The sequence below is a fragment of the Melanerpes formicivorus genome, unplaced genomic scaffold (genome assembly GCF_026170545.1).
Source record: "Melanerpes formicivorus ecotype bairdi unplaced genomic scaffold, bMelFor1.0.p_v2 SCAF_63, whole genome shotgun sequence".
In the NCBI taxonomy this organism is placed as follows: Eukaryota; Metazoa; Chordata; class Aves; order Piciformes; family Picidae; genus Melanerpes; species Melanerpes formicivorus.
Window position 1 is genome coordinate 241,043 of NW_027142415.1, and position 16,411 is coordinate 257,453.

The window sequence follows — 16,411 nt, forward strand, 5'->3', positions numbered from 1 at the left end:
GGACCTGAAGAAATAAAAAACAAAGGCCCCTTGCAGCAGGGGTCCATATATTGTTTTGTGGAGGGTCCATATCTTGTTTTATGGTTCAGAATCAAGAGCTCTATTCTAGCTTATGTAATTTATTTTATACCTGAAGTATTAAGATATAAGGGGAAGGGGGGAAATATTAATCTTTCTGTAAATGAGGATTAAGGAACTTTGTTCTGGGTTTTTGGCCCGTGTTTTGGGTTTTTTTTTAATGTCTGAGGCCAAAGTAAATGAATGGCAGGAAGTTTATCCTCACCACTCTGCAGTGTCAGTTTTCAGTGTGGAAGAGTATGGTCCAAGAGCAAATTCCAACATGCCTTATTTCAGTAGGTGCTCTTAGAGAGGCTTAAAGGGTTAGGGTAAACTGAGAGATTACAATCTGCACAGGGCAAAGAGGATTCTTTGTGTGTCTCAGTGTTGGGTAAACTGCATGGGGCAAAGAAGAATGCTTTGTGTGTCTCTGTGTTGCTTTAATTATGAAAATTAATTGGGATGTTTTTCTGAAGTGAAATGTTAGGTCAGCACTGGCTGGTGGCCCTCATCTTCTGTGCTTCCCTCCATATTCTGCTTCCATCCATGCTTCAAATTTTTGTACAGATGTGAGGCACAGCCTCAGAAGAAAGGTTATAGACAGCTGCTTGAACTGAGCTGCATATTCCTGACATGATTATTCCTTCTCTTCTCAGTTACCATACCTCTCCCAGCTTACCTGCATTAGAATGCTCTCTGGGAAAAGCCTGTGTCTCCATAATTCTGTAGGGATCTGTAGCATGCATATGGTATTAATATTGATAAGGTTATTTGAAGACATTTGTTTGGAGATTGGGAACTCCTCTGCAGCCTTCCTACAAAACCAATGAGGTCCAGAATAAGACTTCTGGAGAAGGAAACTATTTCTTATCTTGCTATTTCGTACCACTCCAAAGATCCCAACTTAAGCAAACAAACCAAAGTAGCCAACAAAGTAAAAACCAAACCCCAAGCCCCTTACAAAATATGTGCAAGGAAAAAGAAATTCTGTATTGATGTCCCTCTTGCCCTTCCAAAATAGAACCTTTCTGAGTTATAAATACAACTAAACACTGAAAAAAAAACAACTTGCAAGTGAATCATTTTCTATAAAGTGATTTTCCTTTTCCAAGGGAAAAAGGCCTTGCTTGTGTTTCATCAATTCCACGTTTGAAATAGAAACACTTTGTTCATTAGCCAGGCTATTCCTGGGCAGGTCCAAAGTTAATCCTTTGACAGATCTGAAAACAAATTACTAAATCTCTAGTGAGCTGCTATTTTCAGTGCCTGTAACACAGCGATCAAAACTTCCTCAAGGAACTTAATGCCTGATTTCCCTGAAGGAAATGCTGATTTTGTTATAAACAGGCAAAACTCCACCCTTGTCTCTCCACACCCTGTTGCTTGGGACAATTAAGCAGGGAGGGCATATTGTAATAGAGACTAAAAAGATCTATGTAAAACTGAAAATGCAAAGTGATTTTTTCCCCTTTGCTGAGCCTTATAAAGGGCAGAAGCCCATCATGAGAAGAGGAAGTGTTAGTAGGCTGATAAGTAGCATTTCTGAGTTATGATGAAGTAGTGGGGGGGGAGGCATGGGGGGTCTGGATTTTTCTCAGCTTTACCTGTGGTGTTCTTTCAGGATATTGCCAACTTTTAGTGGTATGGTTAACGTAGTTCTCCATGCAAATGAGCACACACACGTTTGGGGTGCTGAGCATTACAGAGATGTGTCGCTGCCTACGTGAAATGAAAGACCACGTTCCAGGTTACAGAAGTGAATTTGCACTTTGTTTAGTTCAGCTTTTGTCTTTACCAGCCACAAGCCACCCTAAGGAGAGCAGAGTGATGGAAGGGCAGCTGACCTTCAGGCTTTTACTTGAAAAAAAAAATCAGATTGGACAGCCAGAAATGGAGACAGCCAAAACCCCTAGTCGCTTTGGGAGGCTTTAACTTTTTACTTCAGCACATCATGCTAAGGGAATATTTTGTTCCTTATCATTTCCCTGCAGTCATCCAGTCAGACAGGAGCCTGGCAAGCAGTGGTGCACATCAGACAGATGGATTTCACAGCTGCTCCCAGGGCACAGAACCAATTCAGGGATGGCGAATCACACGGTAATACCTGTGTGAACCCTGGAAACCACCCAAGAAAGGTGGTTAGCCTATACATAGGAATTTTGGGTGCTACCATGCAGTAGAATGTCCACAGGGTGTGAAAGTTTTACCTCCAGGAAGCTTGTAAGTACTTGCTTTCTTCCTGGAGAGCATGCCCACAGGGGAGCTCTACAGATTACCACAGAATCATCCCATCTCATTACCTTTACAACTGGAAGAGCCCACTAGATAGATTTTACTTATGCAGGACCCTTTGTCTCAGTTGTAGAATGATGTGCTGTCCTGCCCTGATTCCTCTCCTGTAAAAGAGAATTTGTGCTTCTTAATTAAGTTGAAATGCCATTTGGAATCAGTTGTGCTTGCAAGCCAGGCTGGAACATAACCCAGCTTTTATATTAATGCCCTTGGGGCCTGAAATTATGTTATTTTAAACTGCAGAGAGGCCTGTCAGTATGGTAGTTGTGGATCATAAAATGCCCTCTGAGGTGGTAACCAGGGCTTTGGTGTTCTCATTTGCACTAAGAACCTGCATGCAGTGAGTGCCCAAAAGAGCTGCTCATGTGTGGGAGGAGGCAGCAACAGGTATGGGCACCCCATGGCTTTATTCTGTTGCACAGTTCAAAGGGAGAAACAATGTCTGTAACCCTAATAGCCAGTCTAGCTGGGTTTGTGTGGAAATGAGTAAAAGGCTGTTAGGAAGATGAGAAGGCAGAAGAAGGAGCTGCAGGGGAGCTGTACACACACTCCAGTTAAACCTGGTACATGGAGTTGCCTTCTTACTTCCCTCTCTGGCTAGTCAAGTACGTGCAAGTTGTCTCTGGATGCATAACCAACACTCACTATAAGACACCAACCACAAGAGCAGCTCTGGGTGGTGTCCTCAGGGGTGGTGAGCTGATGAAAATGAACCTTGGTGTAAGTGTAGCTGAGTACAGGTGACTAGCTGTCAGAACATAAATTCACCCTCACCTCTTAGCTTCTTTCTTACCCTTGGGTTTCCCAAACTAGAGCCCTCTCCCTTGGGCTGGGGTTTAACAGTGTAAACACCAGTCAGGTAAGGAGCAGCAGGTTCAGGCCCTAGGCTGGAGAAGCAGTGTGGACTCAACCTCATCACTGCCTGTGTTTTGGTTTCCATCTTGGCACATATAACTCATAAGCAGCTAGCAGCAGACAGCAGCAAGCAAGCATGGGCAGAGTCTATCCCAAGGAAATTCAGTGCCAAAGTAAATTACCATCAGTTGTCATTCAAATGGGAATAGGCTCCACTGATTACTCTTTGCATGTTCATTCAGAATGAAACCAGCTGCTCCTCAGCCCAAGGTGTAAACCTGCAAGTCACCAATAAAGGCAGGCAGGACAAGTGTCACAAGAAAAAGGATATTGAATCTTGTGAGCAAATTGCTTTCTTCTGAGAAACCATTTCTGCTACTGGTGATGGGAGTTCATTTCTGAACAGAAAACATTCCCCAAGCTGTTAGACACATGCACATTGCCATTCTAGTGATAGTAATACTGCCCCAGTGTGCATCAGGCTTTTGTTGTTGTTCCTAAAAAGGAGAAGTAACTTCCCCTCAGGAATATTACTCTGAATCCTGTTAAGGTTTGGGTGAGTGTTCAATACAACAAGTTTCTGGATTTCATTATTTTAATTTTACTTGCTTACCGCCTTTACATTTCGTGTCATGACATGTCTCCAGTCCACAGGCAAGAATCCAGGTTGCAGTGATATATTAGACTTCAGGAGGAAGCAAGTTGCTCCACATGAATCATCTGAGAAATTCTTTTTGGTTATCCAGTCTGTTTGAAATTGTCAGGACACCTCCTTTTCCTCCCAGCTTAGAAGACCTGAAGCATCCCTGCCTATAGAGGTGTTGCTTCCTGCTGAGGGATTATTTACAGCATTTCTGACCTTTCAGTGCCCTTTTCTGAATCAATAACAGCAAAGTGTAAGGTGGATAAGCAGCAGTTCTCCTCTTGTCTGAGCATAGCCAACCTTAGGCTTGGAATATCTAAACTATGTTAGGAACTGCCAAAATCACATTCATGCAATATTTTTTTCAGGAAGCCAGCACATGTCTTCAGCACTGTCATAGAGCTGCTCTCTGAAGGATGCAGCACAAGACCAGAGCCACTGGGATCATTAATAAGCTTTTAACCTGTTGCAGATCAGTTTTCACATGGCAGAACTGCTGCAAGAGGCCTTAAGAGGCAGTGCTGGAGAGTAATTTTCTTGACCATCTTTTGCCACAAGGAAAGTGTAAGTGGGTTAAAACCCATTCTGGTTAATGGCTTACTGCAAATGAAACACCATTAATGTCACAGAATCACAGAATGGTTTGGGTTGAAAGGGACCTCTGAGGGTCACCTAGTCCTCCAACCTCAGATCACAGAAGGAAAATGGATGCAGTCCCCCCTAGATGTGTGAGGGCAGACAGCTGTAGGAGGTGGTGCAAGGCAAGGTTTGCCAGTTCAGAGTCATTCTCCCTATGATCCTACAGCTCAAATATTACTAAAGATCTTTCTTAATTCCTCAGATTTCTGCAGCTCCTTGCAAAACCAAGATCTTCCTATAATGGATTAGGCATCTTAGTGCTGCTTGCTGCCACCAAGCACAGAGGAAATCAGGCTTTGAAATCGTCCTTTGATTTGCTGCCTAAAAGTGACTCAGAATCATTCTGGATGGAAAAGACCTTTAAGATCATCAGATCCAACCATTATCTAACTCTACCAAGTCTGGTGCTAAGCCATATCCCTCAGCACCACATTTCTGTGTCTTTTAAACACCTCCAGGAATGGGGAATCAACCACCTCCCTGGGGAGCCTGTTCCAGTGTTTGAGCACCCTTTCAGTGAAGACGTTTCTTCTCATATCCAATCTAAACCTCCCCTGGTGTAACCTGAGGCCATTTCCTCTTGTCCTATCACTTGTCACTAGGGTGAAGTTCCTAACTTAATTAAATCTTTTGCTTCTCCAGAGCTGGCACATATAGAAAGAGCTTCTTGTGTTCAGTTTTGCCCACTGAGGGAGCTTGGCCAACTAGTTCAGATTGTAACTGTAAATTAGAATACATCATGATAAGTGAGATGAATCCCATTCCTAGGGCTGACAGTGATAGATCTCAGAGAGTGAGAGATCTTCTGCCTTGTAATTAGAGTGAATGTTTTCAGCCAGGACCGCCCCCAACACCTTTCCATAGAGGTAACAAAGCAGGATCTTGCTCTTTGCTGGAGCTTTCAGGTGCTGTTGTAATCCATAGGGCTCCTGTTCACAAATGCAGCTCCATTTTTCACTAATATTTTCCTGACTGGCTTGATGAAGAGACAGTGATAGCTACACAAGCCTTCACAAATTCAAGAACATTTGATAGCAGCTCCCAAGAGTGGTTTTCTTATGTTTCTTTTTCCATGTCCACATTATCTGAAGATTGTGTCTGCTTGTTCAGTCAGCCCTAAAATGTGTCTGGAAATACAGGCAAAACAAATTTGCTGGAGTTTGGCAACTTCTCTTTGATCAGAAGTTTTGTTTGGTCAGATGTATTTTAAAAGCCAGGATGAGGATTTTTGTTCTGGATGCTATCTTCTTCTTGTTGCCATTAGGTTGCTGAAGAAGAACAAAGGAAAAGACATTTGCATACAGGTTCTGCTTGAGTTGTTAGTGTCAGCTTTTAATTTCCTTGGGTTTTTTTCTCTAGTTTATAAAGCATCCTTAATATAGAACTGTTTTGTCTGAGAATGATTCCTGTGTTTATTCACATTCTTAGATTCAGAATATTAATGACTTATTTACTTCCTCTCTGCACAATTTCCCTCTTTTTGCTTCTGGTTTTTTCCTTTCAAGGACCAATACACTGCACTGTGCCATCAGTGCTCTTAAACACAAAGCTGTCTTCTAATGTCACTCCTCTCCAAAACTGGCATTCCAGCTTTCAGCAGGCTCTAACCAAATGAGGTTTGCTCTTAGTCTTCTTCCTCGGACATGTAAATTGCTTTCAAACATTCTATAAAGCAAAAGGGAAACTGCAGTCCTGGTGTTGCACCTCAGTCAGTTCAAAGTATTGGCTTCTAAACCCTCTGTCCCTAGCAGAGAAAAAAATAAGACATGTTTGATTTAGACTGAATAACCCTTTTGTTTAATCACTTCAAGAGACAGAAGACATTAATATTAACATTGCTGATGAAATTCTAGTTTATTGATTCACTAAGGCTAGTATTTGGCTCCAGCAAGAAGCTAAAAGGCTTTCATTTGGCAATAGCAGATGGATCTGAATGAACTCTAAGGTTACATGGACACCAAGACAAATCCAGTTGCTTTGGGACCACCTAGAAACAAAGCCTGTGGCACAGCTGAGTGATGACCAGGGAGTTGCAGTTTTCCAGTTCACTGCCAGCTGCCAGTGTGAATATATGCCAATGTGGATTATGCCACCAGAAGCAATATTGCCCACCTCAGTCTATTCTGTTGGATTGATGTTAGAGTTTAAAGGCAGGAGGTAACTTGGCTGTAGTCAAAGCTACATGCTGTCTCCTACAGGCTGTCTTACCTCGTGGTTTCTCACCTTATATCTGTATCAGCTTCATCAATCTGATCAATGTGGTTTCCTGCCTTCACTGCTGCAGTGTTGGGAGGTAAAGACTGACTGATTCTTCAGCTCTTATGTAGCTCTTGCAGATGGGGCTCAGCTCGCTCTTTTCTCACAAATACCTGCCTACCTCCAGCTACCAAACACCTTACCTGGGCCTGCAGCCCAGTACCAGGACTTGAGCCAGACACTGGGGCTGTTTAGTGTCAAAATAGACCATGATCTCCAAACTGTGCATAGGCAGCTTCTCCTGAATACAGGAGCATGGGTTGCTGTCACTAACAGCAGGTGATTGTTCTTGGTGATTTCAGAGAATGATGAGGAGCAGGAGGCTCTGCTATCACTGGACAAGCCTGGCTGGTATTCCCAAGGTAATGCTATCCAGCTTTATGAACTACTGAAGAAGATGACTGGCAAGTTGGATCCTAAGGTATGTTATAAGCAAGAGTAAACCTTTCTGGGAAATCCCCTGTTTCAGTCCAACATGCATTAGAGAAGCTTTCATTAAAGTTATGGATATGATCAGTCACAAAGTTTTGTTCTGGTTATGCTTGGTGTTGTCTTAACACACTGCAGTCCAGAACTGCAAGCAGCATATTCATTCTCATATCAGTAGAATGTGTCCTTCCTAGATGTTTTAGCCTGTGTCCATGGGCATGCATTTCAGCAGCTTTGGGAGGCTCAGGCTGTAACCAGGAAATACACAATCTGCCTGAGGAAATAGATCAAATAGGTTAGAAGTGGAAATAGGCATCAGTGGAAACCAGGACCATGTTATTTTAATCACAGGTCTGGATGAGTGAAAAATGCCACTGAGGAGTTCTGAGTCACCAAGAGATGCTCTATGTTCTTCCTTGTTTCCAAAGCTGTCCAAAATTCATCCCCATTGTTTAGTGTATTTTCTTGGTAGTCTTTTCCACTGCTTCCCAGCAGACATATTTCTGCCAGTCAAAAATCTCAGCAGTTGTCCCTGTACCAGTCCCAGTCCAGGCACCCTCACCCAGTGCCCCTGGCGGGGGTTGCAGGTCCAGCTTTTTCCTTAGGGGGCTGGTTGAATGTGACATTAATAAGATCTCTCTGTGTGTCATGACCAACTGTAAACATGGAGAAATTTTTATTAGGTTGTTTTAAAGGTCTTTTTATCTCTCTGTGAAATACAGTGAGCTTGTGTTTTCCCTCATGTACAGTGAACTTTTGCTGCTTCCCTCACAGGTTGTTTATTTTGGTGACAGCATGCACTCAGATATTTTCCCAGCACGTCACTATAGCAACTGGGAAACTGTCTTTATCTTAGAGGAGCTTCTAGGGGACAAAGTTATGGTGCCTGCAGAGACTGAAGCTGAGCCCTTGGAGAAGAAAGGAAAATATGAGGTAAGGAAATCTTGCAGATGTCTCCTGGAAAATAGTAAGTGACAGAAAAGCCTCATGCCACCTGCACTGAGAATGAGCCTGATTATCTTACCAGCCTGCTGGCAGCATCAGCTTCCCTTGCAGTTATATCCTCCTTGCCACACCAGGAGGGTGCAATCCTGTCCAAGCTTGGTGTTGCAGGCATGGCACAGAGTCTCTACTCAGAACTAAACCAAGGATCACAGAATGCTTTGGGTTGGAAGTGCCCCTTGAAGGTCATCTAGCCCAACCTCCCCTGCAGTGAGCAAGGACATCTCCAACTGGATCAGCTTGCTCAGGGCCCCATCAAATTTGACCTTGAATGTCTCCAGGATGAGGCCTCACTCTTGGCAAAAGAGCTGTGTGCACATTCCCTTAACAAAAATCCACAGTCTTATCCTTTTTAGTAACAAGAATCTGCCCTCCACCCTACAAGGAGAAATTTCATGGCTGCTTATCATAAGTCCCTCACCTGAACTCTGACAAGTTCATGTTTCCCTGCATGTTGTGGCCAGCTGTAAACTCCAAGGGGGTTTTTCTTAGGTTATTTTAAAGTTCTCTTTCTCTCTCCATGAAATGCAGTTTGCTTCTGCTTTCCATATATACAAAGAACTTTTAATTTGCTTCTTCCCTTGTAGGTCATTTATTTTGGTGACAGCTGTGTTCAGATAAGAGCAACTGTTTCAAAGCCTGGTCCCAGGCAGGCTGCTGATAGTTACCCCAGATAAATAATGTGATTTTCAAGTTGTTTGCAGCTGGGAAGCAGAGCCCCAGCACCACTGCTGCTCTTCAGTTCTCCCACAGAAGGTGGAACCTTACTGTGCTTCTCTCCACTGCCAAAGGGCAAAGCAGGCAGGGAATGGCACTCAAATGGCCAGCACAGCAGTGCTGCACTTCCAGTGGGTCTGTGTAAGAAATATAGTGCAGCTTTTGGAGCATTTCTTCTTTCCTCATGTTCCTAAACAAATAGGTCACTTTCTTCTAATTGCAGAGACAGAGATAGACTCTGAGATACACTCTTTGCTTTGAAAAGCACTTAACCTTTCTTTCTTCTTTTTACACAATGACTGCAATGAAAAAGTTAACTTACTGGCAGGAGGATTTTCAAGAGGTGCTTTTATACTAGAGAGGTTTTTAATCTGAACTAAGAGGCATTTTTAAGGCCCTTGGGGGTTTAAGAAGCAAACAATCTCTTCAATGGAACTAAAACAACATAGATGTGATATCTATTTATCTGCTTTTTGCAACAGACTTACCTAATATTTTCTTCCACTGTCCTGATTTCTGAGCTAAGGTCAGGCAAGGACATTTCAGTCACTGAAATAAGGAAATGTAATCGCTGATGTTTAGGCTTTTTTCCAGGGCTGTAGAAAACCAAGCAAGGCAAACAAATTGGAGTCTCCTACCAAGCAAAGTGTCTCTTACTGAGAAAGGGGATGGGGGAAAGGAAGAGTAAATAGTAGTAGATGTTGATTTTACTACTAAATGCTATAAAAATGACTTATCCTGCATCAATTTGTTTCTTCTCTGACTGAAGGCTCTGCTGCATTTCTGTACACAACTTAAATCACCATAAGGTTTGAGGGCTTTTATTCAACCATGGCTCCTTAAACATGTTCAGTATAGACTTGATACAGTTTAGACTTTATACAGTATATGCTTTTAGAGCACACATATTTAAATAGACAGCCAGAACATGTTTGTTTTCCTGGAAGTACAAAGGAAGCTACTGAGTGATGATGATTTGGTTTTCTCCTGTTGCATTACCTCTGGCCAGCTGCTCCCAAGATCTGCCTTCTCTATTGCTACAGCTACCAGGCAGGAAATAGAGACTTTTAGACAGGTGCTTGACATTTCACTAGCACTGTAGTGTTCCTGATAAGAGATTGCAGTATCTCAAGGAGACACCACCCCTGCCACACACACACCCCCTGTTCAGTTTACATCCGCTCCCAGTGACAGCAAGCAAGCAAGGGAGAAATGAATTGGGTTGATTAAAGGAACCTGAACCAGGGGGGCCGTGGCAGGTCAGTGGTGTTATTTCATTACCATGCTGCTCACTGGAGTCTGAACAACAGGTCACATCCATATCTCTGCAGTTGACTGGACACCACTAACTTAACAGGACTAGTTCAAAGGGACTCCCTTTCCAAGCCTATGAAACTTTTCTTTTTCATTCCCCTAATCAACTTCTCCCCTTGACCCTTTGTTTAAGAGGGAAGAAAAGCTAACTCAAAGGATTGTACCAGGTTAGGTGCTTTGGGAAAATTAAGCACTAACAAATTAGATGTAGTTTTATTAATCAGCCTTCTCATTCATTGGCAGTAAGCACAACTACACTACTCCTGCAGGACAGACTGAAGGAATTGGGGCTGTTCAGTCTGGGCAAGAGAAAACTCCAAGGAGACCTTATTGTGGCCTTCCAGTATCTGAAGGGGGCTACGAGAAAGCTGGGGAGGGACTTTTTAGGGTGTCAGGGAGTGATAGGACTGGGGGCAATGGAAAAAAATAGAAATGGGTAGATTCAGATTGGATGTTAGGAAGAAGTTCTTCACCATGAGGGTGGTGAGACACTGGAACAGGCTGCCCAGGGAAGTGATAGAAGCCTCATCCCTGGAAAGATTTTAAGCCCAGGCTGGATGTGGCTCTCAGCAACCTGATCTAGTGTGAAGTGCCCCTGCCCATGGTAGGGAGTTTGGAACTGGATGATCCTTGAGGTCCCTTCCAACCCTAACAATTCTATGATTCTATGATCTTTCCATGCCATGCTGTGTGTGCAGAGGGGGACTGAATGCTTCATGCAAGTTGCACTCCTCCCTTCTACCAATCTTGCCAGTCTGTCATTAAAGAAACAAAGCATTGCATCTAATTTGCAGTTGCATCTTTCAGAAAGAAATTACCAAACAACTGTTTTCAGTTGTTTGAGTGGTATTCAATCACTAGCAGGGAGAGGGGAAGAAAACAACCTCCTGGCACAGAAACTGGGAGGCTAGTAATTTCCATTTTCATTAGCAGTTTTTGTCTTCTCCCTTCCATTAAATGCATGATACAAGCCAGATACACATAACTGTGAAATTATGGTAACATCTGCAGTTCTTTCAAGTACATGACTCACAACCAAATGAGCAAGAGAATAGCAAACTACAAAACTATTCATGCAATTAGTCGGCTCCTAAGCGAATTGCAGCATGCAGGGGGGGGGTGGGGGGGAAATACCAGGCATTGTGCTGAAATGAGTGTCCCTCCAGATTTAGGGGTTTGTTTGCTTGGCTGGAGGCTTTGTTTTTGCCTTCTGTGCTTTAAATATGTGATCAATTCCATCAATGAAAACTCAAGGGGAAAGAAAGCTGGAAATTGTCCCAGGATTTCGAGGGAAGTGGAGCTAGTCAGCATGGAGGAGCTGCTGGGCTGCAGGAATGAATGGGGCAGGAATCAAAGAGGTTATTGGCAGTTAGAGATGATATTTTTGCAGTCAGAAGGAAAAACTAATTGATACAGTGTTGCCTAATTGCTGGTTGGTTGAGGGAGTCAGGGCCTTTAACCCCTGTACTTCCCTTACTTGGCATCACCTTAGACAAGGGCTGATTTCGCTGTGCTCTGTTGTCCTCTTTAATTCTGCTTAGCACAAATCTATTATTCCTGTTTAACACCAATCTTAACAGTGCTTTCAGGAACAACCTGTTATGAAGCCATAGCCACAAAGCAATATTCTGAAGTAAAAGGCAGGTTAATTGTAAATGAAGTCTGCTTAGAGGGATCCATGCTGAAGTTAAGCTAGAATGATCACAGGCCAAACGGTTTATAATTGCTCATGACTTGAGAGGGGCAAGCTCTATGCAAATGTAGTCCAATGGCAGGTTTGCACACCTAGCATGGCTGTTATTCAGGGACATCTGGTTGTTGTGACCAGCACAGCTATGCTAGCATAAACACCTCAAATCCTTGTCATCACGCTGGCAAAGCTGTATTTTGAGCATTGGTTTGTATTGTGGTGGTGTCACTGCCTTGGCACCAAGCATGCAGCCATCAGTACCATCCATATATTGGATACAGTACACAATAAAATAATCCTGGTGTCCCAGGCTTGGCAGAAAGGTAGAACAGAATCACAAAATCATAGAATCATTAAGGTTAGAAAAGACCTTTAAGATCATCAAGTCCAACCACCAACCTAACACCACCATGCCCTCTAAACCATGATGGCTTAGATGGCAAATGCCCAACTCAGAATGCTAGAACCCTGCACATACAATGTTTATCAGCTTGACTTTTTACTCCTGTCTCCTTTACATCCTGTCTTTCATCTCTTTGCCAAATGTGGAAGCTCAGCTCCCTGCCTATTTCCATTTCAGATGGGTCAGTTGTAAGCTGACAAATCAGTGTCACCCAAGGGCCCTGTTAACAGATTCTATCTGCTCTGTCAGCAGGCCCTATTTGTCTGTAGTTAATAAAGCAAAGGTGATAGGAAGTATTCCAGGTGGAAATCCTTTGGGCTTGGGGAGCACTGGTACCATAGTTTTTTCTCTGAAGTCTTGAAGGTTTGTAACTTCAACTGGCAATCAGCATCTGACCTGCTACTGTCTGACCAATATGCCTGGGAGCAAACCCACACACCTGGGGGTTTTACATGTGAAAGAGGGATGGCTCAGCACTTCTCAGGACATGCTGTCCTGCTGTGAGAGAAACCCCCATGCCTGGGGACTACAGGAGTGGGTGGTGCACATTCCAGAGCTCCTCAGCTCCACTGCTGAACGTGTTTCTTCAGGCCTGTGAGGAGCAGCAATGCTACCAGGGGACTTTTGCTTCATTTCACAGATGTGTGTGGATTTCATGGTATATGATCTCTCCTTAACTGCAGCAGAATGGCTTTGTCTGCTGCAGGTGAGAGAAGGACATCTTGTAGGCAGCAGTTAGAGGTGGCAGGGGAAGTGATGTCAGATGCTTCCAAAGGATGTGGGCACCCGTTGGCAGCTCCTTCCAGATTTGAGATCAAGATTTAGCATCACTACCAAACCAGCCTTGTCACATGGAGATAAGCCAGTAACAAAATGATGGGGGTTCTTTGCCAGGTGACTTGAAGACAAGTCTGATATCTGACTGAATTTGGTGTTATTAGAATCACAGAAAGGTCCAGGCCAGAAGGGACCTCCAAAGCTCATCCAGTCTGACCTTGCTGCAGTCAACAGGGACATCCTCAACTAGACCAGGCTGCCCAGGGCCCTGCTGAGTCTTACCTTATTAAGAGCTTGGGCTGTAAATCCAAAATGTGACTCCCTCCTCCTTAACAAGGAAGACATTCCCACTGTAAGAATCAGACCACTGAAGGAATCAGTTCCTTTCCTCAGATAGGAATAGGTGTTTTTTCCAACCTATTTGCATCAGAAGAGAGATGCCAGTTTCTATCTTTGTCCAAATCAATACTCCCTTCCCATCTTCAGCTATGCAGAACCATGAAAAGGATGACTGTGTGTTTACTGATGTGGTCTGCTTGGCTGGATCAACAGCCTTCTTGTGATCAAAAGCCATGGACTTCTGTCATAAACACAAAATTATCCCAGCAGATTCTCAAAACCATTAAGAAAGGAGGGGTTAAATGGAGAATCAAGTACAAAAGTTCACGAATCTGGAGGCAGAGCTGGGATATCTGTTCTGTGCTTTGCTGGTCTGAAAAGACACTTTGCAGACAAATGACTTTAACAGGTTTTCTATAGTGTAGTTCACAGTTTTGGTTTCCCTTTTTTCCTCTTTCTGCAGAGGCCTCCTGAAGCTTTTCCTGACTGCTCATGGCAATATATAGCAGGTTTCAAGATGACTTGCTAAAATATCATTTTTCCCAGCGCTGCTTTAATGCTTTCTATAAAAAAAAGAGAGAGAGTCTACAGCTGGTCTGAAATCTGCATGAAAAAGATGGTTTTATTTTACAATTTGCTAGGCAACTGGAGGGCTCTCCATGGTTCCTGCAGCTCTGTTCTCATTCCTCAGGTCAGGCATAGATAAAGTGACACAGGTGGCCTGATGCATTAATTGCAGTTACTCCATGCAGTACTGGGAGGCTCTTCTCTCCCAGGAGCAGGTCCACGCTGGGATACAGTCAGTGCTGCAGCAGAGAAAAGGCAGCAGAGTATTCATGCTGTCTAAAGCAGGAAAACTAGGGAAAGACTGGATTTTTTAAAGGGAAAAGTATATAAAGCCAATATTTTATGTCCTAGGGAATCTATACATCTCATAAACAGGAGCTTGGAGACTTATGTGAGGAATCCTAATCTAGTTGGAGGTGTCCCTGCTGACTGCAGGGGGGGGTTGGCCAAGATGACCTTTGAGGCTCCCTTCCAACCCAATGCAACCTGTGAATATTGTTCACATATTCCTTTATAGCACCTTAAAGTCACATTGCTTTAAGATACAGCATCTCCCCAGAAATTCAGAGAAACACAAGAGCTCCTCAACCCAATGCATGTGGTTGGTAAAGATTTATTGGTTTGGTTGGTTGGTTGGTTGGTTGGTTGGTTGGTTGGGTTTTTTCCCAGATTACCTATTTCATTATTTATTTTTCTTTCAGGAAGATCAGCCCAAAGCTCCTTACTTTGTATCTAAGCAGTGGGGATCTTTCTTTGTGGACAGATTACCAGCTCTGGAAAGTGCAGAGGAAACCTTAGTTCACACGTGGTCCTGTCGGTGTATTAGCACCTACAGCACTATTGCAATCCCAAGTCTCGAAGCAATAGCAGGTAAGGAAGATAACTTCTCTTTTCTTTTTTCTCTCTAATAAACATACAGTCTTGGTAACTTTTTCATACTGCAGATCTATTTTTGAGATTACAGATATCTGAAATACACTCTGTGTCCAGTTCTGGGCCCCTCCATTTAAGAAGGACATTGAGACTCTTGAACGTGTCCAGAGAAGGGCAGCGAGGCTGGGGAGAGGCCTCGAGCACAGCCCTGTGAGGAGAGGCTGAGGAAGCTGGGGTTGTTTAGCCTGGAGAAGAGGAAGCTCAGGGGAGACCTTATTGCTGTCTACAACTACCTGAAGGGAGGTTGTAGCCAGGAGGGGGTTGGTCTCTTCTCCAAGGCAACCAGCACCAGAACAAGAGGACACAGTCTCAAGCTGTGCCAGGGGAAGTTTAGGCTGGAGGTGAGGAGAAAGTTCTTCCCTGAGAGAGTTGTTAGCCATTGGAATGTGCTGCCCAGGGAGGTGGTGGAGTCTCCTTCACTGGAGACTTTCAAAACCCACCTGGATGTGTTGCTGTGTGACCTGCCCTAGCTGGTCCTGCTTTGGCAGGGAGGTTGTGCTTGATGATCTCTGAAGCTCCCCTTCCAACCCTTAATATTCTGTGATTCTGTGATTCAACAGACTGGAGATTAGTTCCTGAATTTTTGTACAGGGTTTCCCCACAGTATTTTGCTGTGTGTAATTTCAGCAGTGAGTTACCTCAGGAAGCAAACACATGCCAAGTTGCTTGGGTTGTTTTTTAAGACTTCCAGATATGTTTCTCTCTGATCTGGCTTGTGATGCTTCCTCAGTCAGCTCCCTTATCCCTTTGCAGTTGAAATGGAGATGAACAAACACAGGAATGTAACGAATCCAAGAACACACAGGACTGTGCTTCTCTCTATCTATTCTCTCTTCTGTGAATATGTATTGCTTTTGTACATCATTACAGACAGAGCTAGAGCCCAAAATACTCTCCTTATCTGGAGAGCAAGGCAATTGCAAGCAATGTCTTGTTCTCCAAAAATTCACCTAATTAAGAAAGCAGCTCAGGATTTCTGCATTCTTAGAGCTGCATCAAAGGTACAGCTCTGGCTGAGCTTCTGATTTTCACTGTTTATCCCTGGAGGGTTGATACATAGTTTGGATTGTTTATAGGAATAGTTACAGTGCAGTAACTTTGTGACTGCAGTGCTTCAGCAATGCACCACGTACAAAGGAATAGACAAATTATGAAATGAATGAGATGCTTACCTGTATAAAGAGCAGAATGAGTATTTAGTTCTGGGCCCCTCAGTTTAGGAATGATGTTGAGTTGCTGGAACGTGTCCAGAGAAGAGCAAGTTTAGGCTGGAGGTGAGGAGAAAGTTCTTCACAGAGAGAGTTGTTAGCCATTGGAATGTGCTGCCCAGGGAGGTGGTGGAGTCCCCATCCCTGGAGGTGTTCAAGAGGGGATTGGATGTGGCACTTGGTGTCATGGTTTAGTAGTCATGAGGTCTTGGGTGACAGGTTGGACTTGATAATCTTTGAGGTCTTTTCCAACCTTATTGATTCTATGATTCTATGAAAAAAGCTGGTGA

The 16,411-nt window shown here is 43.6% G+C and overlaps 1 protein-coding gene across 1 annotated transcript in view; it reads left to right on the top strand.

The window, feature by feature from the left end:
• Positions 1–16,411, top strand: part of NT5DC1 (5'-nucleotidase domain containing 1) — a 120,471-nt gene that overhangs the window by 91,366 nt on the left and 12,694 nt on the right. The window contains exons 9-11 of the mRNA XM_068162260.1: positions 7,045–7,163; positions 7,946–8,104; positions 14,682–14,850. Of these exons, the coding sequence (XP_068018361.1) occupies positions 7,045–7,163; positions 7,946–8,104; positions 14,682–14,850 (447 nt within the window). The remainder of the gene's footprint in view (positions 1–7,044; positions 7,164–7,945; positions 8,105–14,681; positions 14,851–16,411) is intronic.